The sequence below is a fragment of the Polistes fuscatus genome, unplaced genomic scaffold (assembly GCF_010416935.1).
Source record: "Polistes fuscatus isolate 324 unplaced genomic scaffold, CU_Pfus_HIC Scaffold8, whole genome shotgun sequence".
Classification (NCBI taxonomy): domain Eukaryota; kingdom Metazoa; phylum Arthropoda; class Insecta; order Hymenoptera; family Vespidae; genus Polistes; species Polistes fuscatus.
In genome coordinates, this window is record NW_025113162.1 from 6,835,468 (window position 1) to 6,852,608 (window position 17,141).

The 17,141-nt window shown below is 27.3% G+C and overlaps 4 protein-coding genes across 11 annotated transcripts; 2 read left to right on the forward strand and 2 right to left on the reverse strand.

Annotated features, from left to right (window-relative positions):
* Positions 1-163: 163 nt before the first annotated feature.
* Positions 164-1,911, forward strand: LOC122524722 (dnaJ homolog subfamily C member 28). Its single transcript, XM_043647127.1, has 5 exons — positions 164-452; positions 528-659; positions 746-841; positions 950-1,303; positions 1,409-1,911. Exons 1-5 carry the CDS (start codon positions 336-338, stop codon positions 1,814-1,816), a joined length of 1,107 nt encoding a protein of 368 aa, XP_043503062.1. The 5' UTR covers positions 164-335; the 3' UTR covers positions 1,817-1,911.
* Positions 1,912-2,022: 111 nt separating this feature from the next.
* LOC122524738 (trifunctional purine biosynthetic protein adenosine-3) lies at positions 2,023-7,788 on the reverse strand. Of its 6 annotated transcripts, none has more exons than XM_043647150.1 (17): positions 7,418-7,788; positions 6,499-6,581; positions 6,336-6,425; positions 6,011-6,258; positions 5,729-5,928; positions 5,457-5,651; positions 5,251-5,381; positions 4,964-5,174; positions 4,753-4,888; positions 4,468-4,690; positions 4,192-4,386; positions 3,617-3,872; positions 3,340-3,543; positions 3,113-3,259; positions 2,758-3,026; positions 2,385-2,642; positions 2,023-2,274 (listed from the first exon to the last, which is right to left on the reverse strand). In XM_043647150.1, the coding sequence occupies exons 2-17, from the start codon at positions 6,577-6,579 to the stop codon at positions 2,089-2,091; spliced, it is 3,030 nt and encodes a 1,009-aa protein (XP_043503085.1). In that variant the 5' UTR covers positions 6,580-6,581; positions 7,418-7,788; the 3' UTR covers positions 2,023-2,088. The 6 variants fall into 6 exon arrangements, with proteins under 6 accessions (XP_043503085.1, XP_043503083.1, XP_043503084.1 ...); XM_043647148.1 differs by having other exon boundaries at positions 7,276-7,788; XM_043647149.1 differs by lacking the exon at positions 7,418-7,788 and adding an exon at positions 6,804-7,060.
* On the forward strand, positions 7,099-9,989 carry LOC122524741 (succinate dehydrogenase [ubiquinone] iron-sulfur subunit, mitochondrial-like). 3 transcript variants are annotated; one of them, XM_043647156.1, is made up of 7 exons: positions 7,099-7,165; positions 7,384-7,468; positions 8,202-8,280; positions 8,700-8,953; positions 9,069-9,366; positions 9,451-9,573; positions 9,663-9,989. In XM_043647156.1, exons 3-7 carry the CDS (start codon positions 8,251-8,253, stop codon positions 9,801-9,803), a joined length of 846 nt encoding a protein of 281 aa, XP_043503091.1. In that variant the 5' UTR covers positions 7,099-7,165; positions 7,384-7,468; positions 8,202-8,250; the 3' UTR covers positions 9,804-9,989. The 3 variants fall into 3 exon arrangements, with proteins under 3 accessions (XP_043503091.1, XP_043503092.1, XP_043503090.1); XM_043647157.1 differs by having other exon boundaries at positions 7,132-7,150; XM_043647155.1 differs by lacking the exons at positions 7,099-7,165; positions 7,384-7,468 and having other exon boundaries at positions 7,816-8,280.
* Positions 9,965-13,238, reverse strand: LOC122524740 (ovarian-specific serine/threonine-protein kinase Lok-like). Its single transcript, XM_043647154.1, has 7 exons — positions 12,500-13,238; positions 12,143-12,418; positions 11,826-12,082; positions 11,513-11,716; positions 11,246-11,419; positions 11,006-11,170; positions 9,965-10,864 (listed from the first exon to the last, which is right to left on the reverse strand). The coding sequence occupies exons 1-7, from the start codon at positions 12,654-12,656 to the stop codon at positions 10,646-10,648; spliced, it is 1,452 nt and encodes a 483-aa protein (XP_043503089.1). The 5' UTR covers positions 12,657-13,238; the 3' UTR covers positions 9,965-10,645.
* Between the last annotated feature and the right edge of the window lie 3,903 nt (positions 13,239-17,141).

A 17,141-nucleotide genomic window follows, 5' to 3' on the forward strand; every position in this document is an offset into this window, starting at 1 on the left:
AAATATGTATAGCGTCGTATTCTTTTGGACACATGTGAAGCAAACACCAATCAAATGCTTGAACAAATCCACTCCAACCAATAAGAAATTGAAACCAACATTTGTAAATGCCTTACTCCACCACACAAAGTGTTCGATAATTCTTTTTTATATTCTTTTTTTATTGAGTATAGTTACAATTGGTAATAAATGTACATAAATATAAATGTTAAGAATTATACATATATGTTATAATCTTAAATGACGATTATATAATCACTCATGAACAAATGATTATGCTGTTAATATGTCCATGTATCAGTTTTTATTTACAGTAGCTACTGGTTAAATTTAATATGTCAACTTTAAATTGTACATGCGTGAAGGGGAGTAAACAATTTGCTCGTGTGTCTTTCATAAACATACTGTTTCTAAAACGATTGAAATACCATAATTCTGTAAAGTCTGTGAAGGTAAAACTTCATTACTTACAATGTATATTTATTTTAATAATTTACAATCTACGTAATATAGAAATATTTCTTTAGCAATTATATCAAACACTTGGAGTAAATGAAGATTGCGAAGATGAAACACTTAGACTTGCCTTTATACATCTTGCTAAACAGTTCCATCCAGACAGTGGAGCATCAGAAGCTGATGCAGTTAGATTTGCCGAAGTACAAATATTTCAAATATATTGTCAATTTATATAATTAATCAAAAAACATATATATAATACAACTTTTAATAACATTCTGTTTAGGTTGAAAATGCCTATAGAGAGATACGAAAGCTACGTAACGATATGAAAGAAAGTAATTCTCAATTATTACCAGAAGTTGAAGAATTCGATATTAAGGTTTTCATTAAAATATTATCTTTTACTTCTATATCTCTTAATACATATGATATATTAAGTCCCATCTTGTATAATTATGTATAAGTACATTTGAATTTTTATTATAAGCATACAGCACCACAACATCGTCATTATCTAAACTATGATGTTGGAATAGGAACGCCAAGTAAAAGACAAAAATTATACACTATTGAAAGAGCACAAAAAGCTATTGAAAATATTATGGAACATAGATTGCAAAAATTACAAGCAGAAGAACGTAATACATTAATTGGGATGGATAAAAAACGTGCTCAAGATATTAAGACACGCTATGGTATGGATCGGTTGGTAGAAGATTTGATTCAAGAGGCAATGAATAAAGGAGAGTTTAGCGATCTTCCTGGCATGGGTAAACCCTTAAAAAATAATATCAGCAGAGAAAATCCATATGTTGACTTCACTACGCACAAATTAAATCAGGTATTAAAATAACTTTTATAAACATAATATATAATAATTTTATAAATAATATAATATATATTATATAATATAACAAATATAAAATTAATTTTAATTGTATCATAGGTATTAATAGAGAATGGATTTACTCCAGAATGGATACAACTTTCTAAGGAAATCAGAGAAGAAACAAAAGAATTAAATAAATTATTAACAGAAGCGCGCAATAAATTAGGTTTAATTCCATTAAATTTCGAAGAAACAAAAAATTGGAATAATACTATTGAGAATTTAAAACCTTTAATTAAAAAATTAAACAATAAAATTGATAAATATAATTTACTAGTACCTATACTCCAGAAACAAATGGTTCATGTTAATTTAGAAACTCTTGCAGAACAAGCATTACATAAAGAGCCAATTCAATCAACAACAAAATCAATAAAAAAAGATATAAAAAATACTTATAGTGACAACAATAATTTCGACATTTTTAGTTTGATTGAAACAATATTCAAAAAAAAAGTTACCTAAAGATAAAGTAGTTAATGAACTATATAAAGTTAACGTTTATTAAAAATCTAAAATAAATAGTTAATTCATTATTTTATTTATTGACTAAAAGAAGAACGAAGTATATATCTATTTGTATAGTTTATATAAAATCTATGAGAAAAAGATTTGAACAAATAATTTATAATATATATAAATATAAAAAATATTTTTAAATTTTATTCATAAAGTATCAAATATAAGATATAAAATATCTTCATAAAAATATATATATGTATATATAAATATATGATTTAATAGTTCCATTGGATTTTACCATCATTCTTTAACTGTATACGTCCTGTGGCTAAATGTTTTAATGCACGAGGAAAAGCTTTATGTTCCGCTTTTTTTACACGTTCTTGAAGTGTTTTTACAGTATCATTTGGTAAAACAGGTACCCACTCTTGCTCTATAATAGCTCCAGAATCAATATCAACCTATATTAAATAGTGCAGAACGATTATAATGTATGGACAAAAATAATATAGCAAAATTATTTAAATTTTAATATATATTATATTAATGGGAACGTATTAACAATTGTTACCTCAACAAAATGAACAGTACATCCTGAAATGCGTACGCCAGCTGTTAAAGCATCTTGATGTGCTTGTGCCCCTTTAAAAGAAGGTAGTAAAGAAGGATGTACATTGATTAATGCACCTTTCCATCTATTTACAAATTGCGCAGACAAAATTCTCATAAAGCCAGCCAAACATACAATCTCTACTCCTACTTTGTCAAGTTCAACATTCATTGCTGAATCAAAAGCTTCTCGACTTGCATATTGATTATGTTGAATAACCTAAGTTAAAAAATAATTAAATAACATTATAATAGTATTACGTATAACGCGTGGATGAAAAGTAAAGTAAATGAATGGTATAAATACTGATATAGTAGTTGAAATTTCTATTTACAACTGTTTTGATGCCTGCTCTTGCTGCTCTTTTCAATCCTTCAACATTTGGTTTATTGGATATTACTATAACTATTTCTGCACCAATGTGCTGTGTTGGATCTTTTGTAGCATCAATTAATGATTGAAGATTAGTTCCACTACCAGAAATTAGAACACCCACTTTTTTAAGTGGTGTTGATAATTTGGATACAATATGTGGAACATATTTTCTCATCTCTGTTTCTATCGACTTGTCGAAGTTTTGAACTTCAACGTTTGCTTCATCATCTATAATATTGAAATATATTATTTATATATATATATAAATATTGTAAAAAAATAATAGTGTATTTAAATTTAAATAACCAACTCACTACAACGAGAATGTACTTTTCCTATAATCATTGGATTTTCTTCTTTTAACATTTGTAATACTTCATCTTTTTTTCTTTCTGCACATATTAAAACAGCCCCAATACCACAATTGAAAGTTCGTAACATTTCTCGTTGACTAATATTACCTATAAAATATAAGCAAAAAAATTGGTTACTTTTAAACAAAATTATTTAATTTTTTAATATAATATCTTTGGTTTCTTACCAACTGCAGCAAGCCATCCAAAGATAGGTAAAATTTTCCATTTAAATGCATCTAAAGTTACTTTAACATTTTTAGGCAAAACTCTTGGTATATTTTCTATTAAACCTCCACCAGTAATGTGAGCAAATCCCTTTATTAAATTTGATTTTAAAGCAGGAATGACACCCCTAACATAAATTTTAGTTGGTTCTAAAAGTTCCTCGCCTGTAACCGATTAATGCATAACATTATTGCATGAGTTCATAAAAAAATGTTTGACTTGATTAAATAAATTTACCAATAGTTTTTCCTGTTTCAGAAAATGAAGCAATGTCTGTGTATTTAACATTTCCTATTTCAAGAACTTTTCGCACCAGACTGAAACCATTACTATGTATACCACTTGATGGAAGACCAATTACAATATCTCCTTGTGTAATCTTATCAATGCATGGTAATAAATTGTCTTTTTCAACTGCTCCTACTGCAAATCCTGCCAGATCATATTCTCCATTTACATACATATCTGGCATTTCTGCGGTCTCTCCACCAATCTAGAAATAAGATAAGCTTAATTTTTTATTTTGCAAAATTTAAAATATTAAGAAATATATATTTTATATAAAGTAATATATTTCTTATCAGTTGATCTATTAGTAAAACTCTGACATTATTTATATATATAATAGAGCATCGATTATCTGAATGTCAATAATCCGACTAACCGTTTATCCGAATATAGAATGAGTTATGTATGTATGTACTTCAGCGCACTATATATATTTAATTATATATATTAATTATCAAAACGAATTTACCTCCTAATTCATTTGGATAATTGACGCTCTATTACATATATACATATATATTTACCAAAGAACATCCAGCTTTTTTGCATCCTTCTGAAACGCCGTTTATAACAGTGGCAGCTACATTAACATCAAGTTTACCACAAGCAAAATAATCAAGGAAAAATAGTGGTTCTGCCCCATGTGCGAGTATATCATTGACGCACATTGCCACTAAATCTATTCCTACTGTATCATGTTTATGACATTCAAATGCAATCTAAAAAAATAATTTAATGTCGGTATTAATTAATGTTTCCATCTTATATTATAGAATTTGTATCATTTAATATGTACTTACTTTTAATTTTGTACCAACTCCATCAGTACCAGAAACTAAGATAGGATCCTTATAACCTGCAGCTTTGACATCGAATATACCACCAAAACCACCAATAGATCCTAATGTACCAGAACGCACAGTAGTACACGATGCAGGTTTAATGGCAGATACTAAAGAATCACCAGCCTCAATATCAACACCACTATTTTTATATGTTAAATCTCCACAACGAAGAATTGACCTGTAATGATTTTTATTGAAATAAATTTTGTTATAAGTTTACAAAATATTCAATATACATACCGGGGAATACCTTTATGTGCTATATCCTTTCTAAATTGTTTTCCATCGAATGATATGTTCTGAGCAGCTTGAGTAGCTCTAGCTGCGGCTAATACTAGTGAATGTGCAATGTTAACAACAATCAGGACTCTTCCACCTAAAAATATAATAAACAAATATTTTAATAATTAGTATCATAATAAATTTATTCATTATTTATAATCTATCTTACCGTTTGTTAATAATTCTCCTTGAGAAGACAGATCAGTACCACTATGAAAAATAAAATAATTCTTTTTAGATGTCACATCATCAATTCCTGTTATTATTTGACCTTTAGAAGATGAAGCTGGATATCCACGAGATGCTAAAATAACCCCAGCAGCAAATACATTTTCATGCCACTCAATGTGAATTTGATCCAAGATACCTTCGCAGCATGCCTGAATAAGATAATATTACATAAATATTTCTTGCCATTGTTAATAGATTATATTATATAAAAAATACTAAATTCACCTTTATAATTGTAAAGAGATCTGATTTTAATAATGGTAATATCACTTGTGTTTCAGGATCACCAAACCTGCAATTAAATTCTAGAACTTTAGGACCTTCATTAGTAATCATCAGACCAGCATACAAGACACCTAAAATACATAATAAAAAAATAGAAAGATATTATTTGATATATTTTGTTTAAATATATTATTACAATTATTTACCAACAAATGGTATATTTTCTTTTTGGAATCCATTAATAGATTGTTCAAGAATTTTTAACTTCACTATTTCATAATCTGTTTCACTCAACAAAGGACATGGACAATAGGCACCCATTCCACCGGTATTTGGACCAGTATCTCCATCAAATATTCTCTTATGATCTTGCGATGGCATCATAGGAATTATAGTCTTTCCTAAATAATAGTTAATATTATTATGATAAATGTTTCAAAACTTGAAATAATTATTTATGTTATATAAACTATCATACCATCTGTGAATGCAAGAACTGATACTTCTTCGCCTTCTAAAAGTTCTTCTACAACAATATTTTCACCGGCAGAACCAAACTTTTTATCAATTAACATTTCATCAATCGCTTTACATGCTTCTTCTACATTTTTGGCTACAATAACACCTTTACCCGCTGCTAAACCTGAAGCTTTAATCACAAGAGCTCGAAACGAAGCACTAAAATATTTATATTTATACTGATAAAATCATATAATATATTTATATTTACAAAACAATTATTTTGATGCGATCCGCTCACTTTTTAACAAATGCTTTTGCATCTTCAGCATTAGTAAATCCTTTCCACTTAGCTGTTGGAATATTATATCGATCCATGAATTGTTTAGCCCAATCTTTATTGGCTTCTATTTGAGCTGCTTTCTTTCGTGGTCCGAAACAATGTATTCCTTCATTTTGCAATTCATCTGCCAAACCTTTTGCAAGATATTCTTCTGGACCAACAATGACAATACTTATTCCATTTTTTTTACTCCATTTAGCTACTTCCTACCAAATAAATCTACTATAACAAGAAGTTATTTAAATCTTACAAAATAAAAAATATTCAAGTATGTATTACATACTTTATAATCCTTAACATTAAGTTTTACTAAAGAAACTTTATCCACCAAAGCAATACCACTATTGCCGGGAGCAACGAATATCTTCTTAATCTATAAACAATAATAAAACATAAATATTAAAAATATTTTACATATAAAATATTAATTAATGATTTAGCCTTACATGTGAAGATTGAGATAATTTCCAAGAAATAGCATGTTCTCTACCACCATTACCTATGACCAAGACAGTTTGCTCTGCCATTTCTAAAAAGATTATAAATAATTTTTATATATTAAACAAATTAAATTATTATTAAAAATAATATAAATGGCTTATAAGGAATATATAAGCAAAGAACTTCTTACTTAATATTTAATTTCTTTTTCTATTTTTTATTCAATTATTAAAAACTTGTATAAAATAAACACGTAGTAAATTATTACAAGTGTCTAACGCGAAATAAGAACTTCAATCTACTGCTTTACCAGCATACACGTCGGATTCTAAATCCCACAAATAGAACTATTACATTTTCAGTTAGAAAACAATTTTTTTATTGATAATAAAAGCCAGTTATGTTCGTTCTATCAAACGACGTGATATACATCGTTAAGTCTTCGCGGGAGTTAATCTGTATTAACCTCTTGCCCCATATGCTGATAACACATTTAATCTATTGAAAATTATTTGTATCATAATGATAATGATCATAAGAAGATCTATAAAAAAAATGACGTCATATGTTAACAATAATGATAAATAATAAATAATAAATAATAAATTAAATATTTTATTTGAAAATTATCAAACCCTGAAAAACCTCCGGGGTGAGGTTAGCATGAACAAAGTATAAACAAAAAAATAAATAGATCTCAAAATTGATCAAATGATCTATCGTAATGTAAAATTATATCATATTTTTATTATTTTCGTGTTGTCGTTTAAAATACAGTTTACCAAATTAGAAATTATAATCGTAGTCTTTATTGCAATCATTGTTATTTGCTGTAAATATTTACGTATTTTTTTTTTTTTAATAAAATTTTTTCAACATATGACATGTAGATAGTGGCGCGGAAAACAAATTCAAGGTCCTTACAGTTCTTTGTGGGGGAGAAAAAAATATATCGACTCTTTTTACTTTTCTTTGGTAAGACTTGAACCAATTGATTACATTATCGATCAATGAAAATGTGCAATATTAACTAGTACACATACATATATACAAAGTTATGTATTATTTACATAACACGAGACTACATTCGAATTCTAAAAAATAGTGAGAGGTCGGACATTACGTCAACAACTACTTACCATTAAGTTTTATGATTTTATTATTCAAATTATAATAACACCTTGTAAAAATAAATAAATATTGTTCGATTGTACAAACTCTGACTTATCTGCGTTATTTTTATTTTGTATTATTGATGTTAGAATGAGACAGAATAATATTTAAAAATCAAAAATTATATGCAACAAGGAAATTCTATCAAAACAATAAAGAAATGGTAATAAAAATACGAAGAGCGAGTTAAAAAATATCGCCTAACTGAATATTTCTTTCTCTAAATATTCAAAGTATCCTGAAGATAGTCGTATTAGAAATCGTTAAGATAATCGCTCGATTTTGATATTTTGTTTCTAATTTTACTGCCAGAAAGATCAGAGGGATCCTTGTTAACTAATCCGGAATGTTCAAAAGAACAAAGAGAAAAGTCCTGGGGTTCTCTCATAAAATCGTCTAGTTTTTAGATTTATCAATCGAAGGACATGTTCCTTGCCGATGCTGGTGGTTTCACTAGCCAATTTTGTAAAAACGGCTATATTAATTTACAACATAATTCATGGTTCCGTTTAATAATATCTTCTTTTCCATTAAGATATTTGTCATCATCAAAGAATACAGAAACGTTACTCAGCAACGAAAAGATGAATGTCAAGGTCTGCAAAAAATATGACGTTAGTACAAGTTGTAACACACAAGTTGTATAAAAGAACACATTATGAAACAAAGTATATGGTAAAATATATGTAGGTAATTATTTAGAATAGAAGCTTTTTCTAATATAGATTATTCTTTTTTGCAATTCTTTTGATAATAATTTTTTTCCTCACTATTACATTGATTAATATACAGCAATTTTATTTAATATTTTTTTATATAATAATACTATTTTAAAAGATACTATTTATATATATATTTATAATAAAGTATTAGTATATACTCTCTATGCCAATATGTATAACCCTGATTATTATAAACACTAATCATGTCATTAGAAGTGAAAGAAAATCAAAATTTTGAAAAAGCTCCATTCTAAATAATTGCCTATATTAAATAAATAATTATTAAATGTGTTTTTTTTTTACTAACATAGGAAAAATTTGAAAAGGAAACGAAAATGCAAACGTTTCGTATATACCGATGGAATCCAGAAAAGCCAAAAGTAAAGCCCTTTATGCAACAATACAATGTTGATTTAAATAAATCTGGTACTATGGTCTTGGACGCTTTACACGTAATTAAAGGAGAACTCGATCCTACTCTATCATTCCGAAGATCATGCCGCGAAGGAATTTGTGGATGTTGTTCGATGAATATCAATGGTGTTAATAATCTAGCTTGTCTCACGTAATTATAATACATCGATTTAATTTTGATATATATATATTTGTTTAAATATAATCAATTCCGTGATAGTATCTTAAACATATATATTTGTGTATATGTGTGATTCTACTTTCAGAAAAATAAAACATTCACCGAAGCCGATAATTATTTATCCCTTACCACATGCCTATGTAATCCGAGATTTAATTGTGGATATGACACAATTTCTTAAACAAGTTGGTTCAATTGATCCATTCTTAAAACGTCCCGGAGAAGGTAACTTTCTTGGTTCAAGACAAATTTTACAGAGTCCAAGGGATAGAGATAAACTCAATGGATTATACGAGTGTATCCTTTGTGGTTGCTGTTCTTATTCGTGTCCTCCATACTGGTGGTTAGGTGATAAATTTTTAGGTCCGGCTGCTCTTCTTCAGGTATCAAATTATTATCATATTTTATAAAACAAAGACAAATCTTTAATCTCTGTATGTATACTTTGTTGTATACATAAATTACAGGCATACAGATGGTTGATAGATTCAAGAGATATGGCGTATAAGGACCGTCTTAATAAACTACAAGATTTTTATTCGGTTTATCGATGTCATACCATATTTAATTGTACTAAAACATGCCCTAAAGTATATATAACATCATATATATAATAATTTCAATTTCTTTCTCTATCTTAGAAAATGACTTAGAAAATGACTTATAAACTTTATTTCAGGCTTTAAACCCTGGAAAAGCAATAGCTCAAATAAAACGGCATCTTGCTGGACTTACGAACAAAGAGGATTCAGATTTAGAAACACCAATGCCAAATCCTTGTCCTGGTAAAGAAGACATTTATACTTGTAAAGAAGAATAATAAACAATGCAATATCGATGTCATTCACAAATAGTGCACGTAACATTTTAAGTTGAAAATGGCACATAAATTATAAATATGCTTAAAGTGTATTTTTGCATGTTGAATTATGTTATGTGTTATACGAAATATCAATCATACTTAAAATAAAAAGAAACGTGTCACAATAAAACAAATTTATTGTCATAAATGCTCGTATACTATAATGTGATATTTTGTTTAAATTGTTTATAATGAAATAATACAAGATATTTTACTTCTATGTCATGATGAACAAAAATCTCTATAAAGTTAGATCATATTTTTGAATTAATTAAAAATATATGCGCAAATCAAATAACAAAATGTCAGAAAACCTTCTTTCTTAATATCGGAATTGTAACATGTACTTCAATTGACATGATATTATTTTAAAATAAAACACATGAATTAAAAATCGTAGACAAATCCTTATTGAAAAAATCAACAGCATAAATTACAAATATAGGAGCACATATAGTGTTAATGAAAAATATGGTTGTATTATATGTTGCATGTAAATCTGTTCTTCTTTATATTAGACGTTATATACACTACTATATTTATGTAAATTAATACTATTTATGTATGAAAAGAACATAAATATAACAACAAAATCATTTGTAATAGAAAAATGAACACGTATTATACTATTCCTTGCGCACGGAATTAACGTAATTTTCTTTATTTTAAAACAGTCAATATTTTTATTTTTACTTTATTATTATTATTATTATTATTATTATTATTATTATTATTATTATTATTATATTTGTACTCATTATTACATAGACCCGCTAGTAGGCTGTATTTGGTCAAAATATTTAGAATTCTAATCTTGGTCGTTTTATCAAACCTGCATGCGAGCCATGTTTATATTTACTATCTGTGGGTAAATTAACTGGAGGGCAGTTTTCATCATTGCCGTAATTAAACAAAGAATGTACAGTATTACGGATATTACGATCCTGTAGCCAAGGATGTAATAATACTTGCTTAATAGTAATTCGTTTCTTAGGATCTACTGTCATCATACGTTTGATCTAAAAACGAAATCTTTTTTCTCAATATATTTCTAAATATTTTGTATCTAGATCATATGAAAGTATTGATATAAATTTTTGAGATGTTACTTTTGTTTCTCAAAAATCTTATTTAATACAATGGACATGAATAACTCTTACCAAATCGATAGCTTTATCCGACACTTGTCCAAATTTAGAACTTGGAAATCCAAACAGACCTCTTTTTATTTGATCTTGTAAAGAAACTTCTTTACACGTAACGTTAAATGGAACTGATCCACTTAAACAAGCATATAAAATTACACCTAAACTCCATATATCCACCTAAAATAAATTAGTATATAAAGTATATTTCAATGAGATCAATATTTAAAAAATGTTGAAAAATATAAGTTATACTTTGTTTGTATATGAGTCACGTCCACTTGTTGATAATATCTCAGGTGCTACATACATTGGTGTTCCACAAAATGTTTTCATCATGGTTTGCGCGTCTACTAATTTTGATAGACCAAAGTCTGAGACTTTAGCTAAAGTCACATCTGCATTGCTTGCCAGCAATATATTCTCAGGCTGTATTTGTTTAAATAATAATAATAATTTAAAAGAAAAACAAAATGAGAATACATATTAATATATTATTATTATACGTATCAAGTAACTAACTTTTAGATCCCTATGAGTGATACCAGAATCATGTAGATAATTAACTGCCAGTACAACTTGATAAAATATCAATTTGGCATGATTTTCTGTTAATCTACCTCTGCTTGTTATCCTTTGAAAGAGTTCTCCGCCTTCCATTAATTCAAGAACAATATACACAGTGCTTGGAGTATCTACAATTTCTTCCAACCTAATCACGCAAGGCTATTGCATTGTGATTTTGTTTAATTAATTACATGTCATTCACAATATAATAAAATTAAAACAATACTAACATTTATAACACAAGAAAAGAAATATCATATTAACTTACATGCCTCAAAGATTTTAAAATCCTAACTTCATTCATAACTTTTTCAGGATCATTTAAGGGGTGCCTATATCCATTCGAAGTACTCGTAGCTTTAACTATAGTTTTCATAGCAAACCTTTTACAACCATTTTTAGTAAATACCATTTTTACTTCTCCACCGGCACCCGAGCCTAATTTACGTGAAACTGCATATTTGCTCTTCAATTCCATAGGTAAATCATTACCCTCGAATGCAGTTGTACTCATGAATATATATACTAAAATATAATACATAATTAATTCAAATATTTCTAATTCTAAAATAGATAAATATCTACCTGCAAAATGTGGTTGCGCTAGAGATATCACATCGTTACTTTCTAATACTACACGTTTGCGATTTCCAACTCTTTGTTTATTAACAAAAGTTCCATTATGACTAAGATCTTCTAAGTATACTACTGAATCGTTATTATTTCCACCGATACATTCTCTGATTATCCTAAAGTGCACTTTACTTATTACGCTAACCCACTTAGCTCTTATTTCTAGAGAATTAACACAAATATCACAACTCTCGGCACGTCCGAGAGTATATTCGTCCTTAGTCATTTCTGTTAAAAATAAAAAATTAATAATATTAATTATTTGAATATTGTTATTATATATATATGTAATAATACGTAAAAATTTACCTAATGGTTTGAAAAACAGCTTGTTTGGGCATAATCTTCCCCAAATAGTCACAGCTTTTTGTTGAGAAACAGGTAAATCTTGAGACTGTGTGAGAGTCAAAGCGTCTACATTTTGTGTATCAGGTAAAGACAAAGATATAGAGTCTTGCGATAACATTTTTATATCTTTTTAACGATATTCAAATAATTAAACATCCAACAACGATAAATCCACAACCACAACGATCCACAAACGATAAATGTATCTTTCAATGATTATTACGTGTTACTTTTGTCACTTTTATAAAAACATACGTAATAACTAAATGCAAACAAAATACGTAAACAAGGTTAACCATTATATGTTTTTTATCAAACGCATATAAATTAAACAAAACTCTTTCATTGTGCACGTTGTAATGTAATAAGAGAAAAATATATTTAATTTTATAAAATACAATTACGTGGAAAGAAAAACTACAACCGTTTGTTTAATTCAATGTTGCCGGTAACAGTACCTTGAGAATGATCAAGTGCAAATAATAATACACGATCATGGTCAGGTAAGAAACCGGTCTGTGTGTAGGTGATCGTTCACGCGTTTCTTTTTTTCTTTTTGTTCGTTTGGTCCCAATACGAGCATAACAAAGGAAAATCCACACTGAAAGCATACGCAACATTCGTAACCATGATTGGATGGCTACAAGTCTTTTGAAGAAACTGATTTTACTATTTATCTATATTTTTAAATGAGTGATTACATATGTACATATGTACGTAAATTTTTTTGAATTTATAAATGTCTATAAATATATATATTTAATAAATAAAATCAATGTAAATATCAATAATGTAATTCAATAATCGTCTGATGTTTCCATGAACGTTTCTGATTGGTCTATATCATCGAATCCAAATAGGACAATAAAAAAGCTATATTTATTATTCTATAAATGAATTAATTTACTATAAATGTAAAAATTATTTACTCTACATTTATAGATTGAATAATACATTTGTTTTCATAAAATTATCAGTCCTTTTTATAAAATAATGGAAAATTATAAAATGTTTATAGAGAAATGTGTCCACAGCTCCATCTTACGGTAATTTATATTAAAGAAAAGTAAATAATTAAATGGAACATTCTAACACATTGTAATATATTTAAATTCAAAATATGTGAACTGTTATTGAAATTTAAAATACTATAAATAAATGATTAAAATTATTTTGTATATCTTTGATATCAATATATATTACAATAAATTATATTCTTTTTCTTTTTTAAATTTAGTTCTTAGATATTATTTTTTAATAGAACAGATAATAATTGTTAATTTGAAGTTTAAAAATATTTTGAAAAACATAGATATATTATAAAGGATGAATAATACTTTATTACCATTCTACTATTTGCAACATTATTAAAACTGGTAGAAAAATGGAATCACTAAAGCTAGATAACGAATCATGAAAAGCAACTACAACATAATTTTTATTACATTAACCATACGTAGACACAAATATCAAGTGCTCAATATGCGTATAGTTTCATTGTATGCTTATAACAATATATTTCTGGCCCTTCTTTATCACACGCTGGAATACTGTTAATCAAGTGCATGTATACATATTACATTTTCATATGATCATATGTGTACATATGTATACAGTACATTTAACTTCTATCATATTTGTAATCTTACAATACAAAAAAAAATATTTGTTTAACTTCAATATTTTAATAAATATTTTAGAAGAAAATTGAATAAAGTTTAAATTAAAATGATACTTATAAATGAATGTAAATTGTAATAAAACTAGATTGTATATTTTCTTCACGGTATTTAAAATATTACGTCGTAAAGCGACACAATGTTACAAATGAAACATGTGCACCAAAATTCATAGATGCATCTTACAATTAATACTATAACTTTTTTCTTTCACATATGATATAATGTAATTTATGTATGTTAGAATGCAAAGATAAATTTCACACAATACACAAAATCAAATTTTATGAATAATTAACGAAATTACACGCCATTTTTAAACATCGTGCCGGTGCATCCTCAATAAATATTAGAAATAATTTCACGAATTTATTGAAATAGTTAAAAGGTAATAAAAGAATAATAAAAACTATGGAATAATGTAGCATTCGGTAAAGTTTTCCTTTTTCTTCGCCATTCTATTATTATTTTTTTGTATAGCTAATAGCTTTGTTTAAATTAAAATAACTATTAATATTAATAGAATAATATGAAATATATGTATATGCAGGTAATATAGATCTTACGACTCAGTGACAACTTTGTTTATTTTTCATCAAAATAATTTAGTACCACATTAATTGAAGGGTATTTTTCCCAGGAGTAAATTTGGTTAATAGGTGAACAAGGAAGAAATAGTAGGAAAAGGTTGTAAACGTCAGTATAATGTTTGAAAAATTACCCTTAATTAAGCATCGTCATGATATCCATACTGTACACTTACAATGCAAGTACATATGAATGCAATAAAATATGTATATGTCAGTGTGTCGTCCAACCATAGATTTGAATTGAATTGTTTTTCTATTTTTTCCTTTTTATCTATGTCATACCTAAAAACTACTGTTAATAGTGGTTAAAACTAAGTATAGAATTAGCAATTTTCATTTTGGAACTCACACGTTGAATTATGCGCTTTCGGTTTTCAATATAAATATGCATTCTATTTAATAAATATAATTAAATCGATGAGAAATTCTTTGACTATGCTTTGTATTTTTTTTACTTAATTTTCCTCGATAGGTTATCATTATTAATGCACATTGATTGGATGCTAAGCACTGGGCAAAAGCTTATATTTTCTTTTATATTCTCTAGTTAGAGTACACATTAAATTTCCCAAATTCAACCTTTACTTTTGTTGCTTCCCATTCAAACAAAAACATTATAAAAATTGTCCATATTAATTTTAGTCTTTTAACCACATTATTAACTTAAATTTGCACAATATTATATCTTATATTCTTAATTGTATTCACTTTGTGAGTATGCACATTTGAGTACGTTTATACAACCCCATCACACTGGGAGGAAACAATTCCCAATATATTGAATATATATGCGTAGTTATTATATTGAAAAACAAGCGATATTTAGATAGAAGAATTGTTTTATTGAGCTAATTGTCTCTTCGCAGTGTGTCATTTATTTCAAATCGACTGTCTAATGTAGTGGATTTTATCTTCTGTGACGACAGGCAGCAGAGTATCTCAACAGCATACTACTTACTACAGTTTTCAAAACTAATCTGTGGTAATTCAATCGTTGGCATTCGATATATAGCAGTCAGCAAGTTACGCCACTGCTTTTTTTTTATATCAGGTATCCTATTTGAAGTTCTACACGCAATTATCTTTCAAACTATCATTTATTCAAAAAAGTGTTTCAAGCAGAAATTATTTTCTTCCAAGGGGGCATTTTATAATAGTTATTAATCTAGTTTATGTGGATATGCCTTTGAGATTTCAAAAAGCATGTCTTTTTTTTTTAATGAAATTATACTTGTTCGCTTAAATAGACGGTTATCCCGTTTTATGACGAATTCATCAACCTACATGTTGGTCTTTCAATGTCGTCCAAATTCATTTATTACTGTTTCAAACTTACCTTCAATTAAACATTTAAAGATTGTTCTTTATCTTTAACATTTGAAAGGACGACCTTAAATATTAATACAGTAATTTACTTTATACCTAAACGATAATTCCACCCCTTGAAAGTTGTATAAATTTGTTGATAGATATCCTTAATACAATTCTTTATATTAGGAGTAGATTATTAAGAGCGAATTATTCTCGATAAACTTAAATCATGGTAAATGAAATAATTACCGAAAGAAAACTAGTTAAAATTATGCTGATTTCTTCGAAAAAATTGTTACACAAATGTTTGCAAACAAAAATAATGATAAATTTTACGATTATTGTGATTTTGATTCACGTTTATTACTATTCAATCGATGAAATACCCCAGTAAACCAAATTTTAAGGACGTTAAACGCGAAGGTAAGTTTTGAATGATAATAAATGATCTTGGAGGATCTTGAAAGACCAATATATTACAGCTATAAATAGATAAATAGATAAATTTGTTACGAAACGGGCTATATTTCTACGTAAGTGAAAACAAAATTGATTTTACGATTTAAATTATATTACAATTATTTTTATTATAAAATAAATCATAAAATCAATTTTTTTAATTTGTTGACTTAGTCCACTGTTACAATTACAGCCACAATTTTATGGGATACATACATATATATACATATATATGTATACATAATTTGATTAAAAAAAAACAAGGCTCATATTGAAATTTCGGAGGCACGTTCAACTAGACAAGGTTTGTAACCATTACAAGGTGTCCTCCTTCAAACAAAGTAAGTTCTATTTACTTAAAATACTTTTCTTGAGTAACGAGTAGCTTGGAAGATAATTATTGCAAAATGTCAAATGGGACATCATGTATATGAATAAAGATGAAGCAGCATCTCATTTTGAATTGCCAAAAATAGTCGAGGAGAGTGCATAAAATAATTACAAAGCTTTGTTCTTATATAGGTGATGACACAGTTCTCATTTTCATCACCATTACAAGAGTCA

What these genes read in the sequence shown, in the direction of transcription:
- LOC122524722 (XM_043647127.1), top strand. Translation starts at nt 336, where the DNA reads ATGTCAACTTTAAATTGTACATGCGTGAAGGGGAGTAAACAATTTGCT. An exon ending in ATTCTGTAAAGTCTGTGAAG is followed by an intron (nt 453 to 527) that starts GTAAAACTTCAT and finishes ATATTTCTTTAG; the next exon opens with CAATTATATCAAACACTTGG. An exon ending in TTGAAGAATTCGATATTAAG is followed by an intron (nt 842 to 949) that starts GTTTTCATTAAA and finishes TTTTATTATAAG; the next exon opens with CATACAGCACCACAACATCG.
- LOC122524738 (XM_043647150.1), bottom strand. Translation starts at nt 6,579, where the DNA reads ATGGCAGAGCAAACTGTCTTGGTCATAGGTAATGGTGGTAGAGAACAT. An exon ending in TGGATGGCTTGCTGCAGTTG is followed by an intron (nt 3,260 to 3,339) that starts GTAAGAAACCAA and finishes TATATTTTATAG; the next exon opens with GTAATATTAGTCAACGAGAA. An exon ending in GAGCAGGCATCAAAACAGTT is followed by an intron (nt 2,643 to 2,757) that starts GTAAATAGAAAT and finishes TTTTTAACTTAG; the next exon opens with GTTATTCAACATAATCAATA.
- LOC122524741 (XM_043647155.1), top strand. Translation starts at nt 8,092, where the DNA reads ATGTTCCTTGCCGATGCTGGTGGTTTCACTAGCCAATTTTGTAAAAAC. An exon ending in AGGTCTGCAAAAAATATGAC is followed by an intron (nt 8,281 to 8,699) that starts GTTAGTACAAGT and finishes TTACTAACATAG; the next exon opens with GAAAAATTTGAAAAGGAAAC. An exon ending in GTACTAAAACATGCCCTAAA is followed by an intron (nt 9,574 to 9,662) that starts GTATATATAACA and finishes ACTTTATTTCAG; the next exon opens with GCTTTAAACCCTGGAAAAGC.
- LOC122524740 (XM_043647154.1), bottom strand. Translation starts at nt 12,656, where the DNA reads ATGTTATCGCAAGACTCTATATCTTTGTCTTTACCTGATACACAAAAT. An exon ending in GCTGTTTTTCAAACCATTAG is followed by an intron (nt 12,419 to 12,499) that starts GTAAATTTTTAC and finishes TATTTTTAACAG; the next exon opens with AAATGACTAAGGACGAATAT. An exon ending in GTGACTCATATACAAACAAA is followed by an intron (nt 11,171 to 11,245) that starts GTATAACTTATA and finishes AATTTATTTTAG; the next exon opens with GTGGATATATGGAGTTTAGG.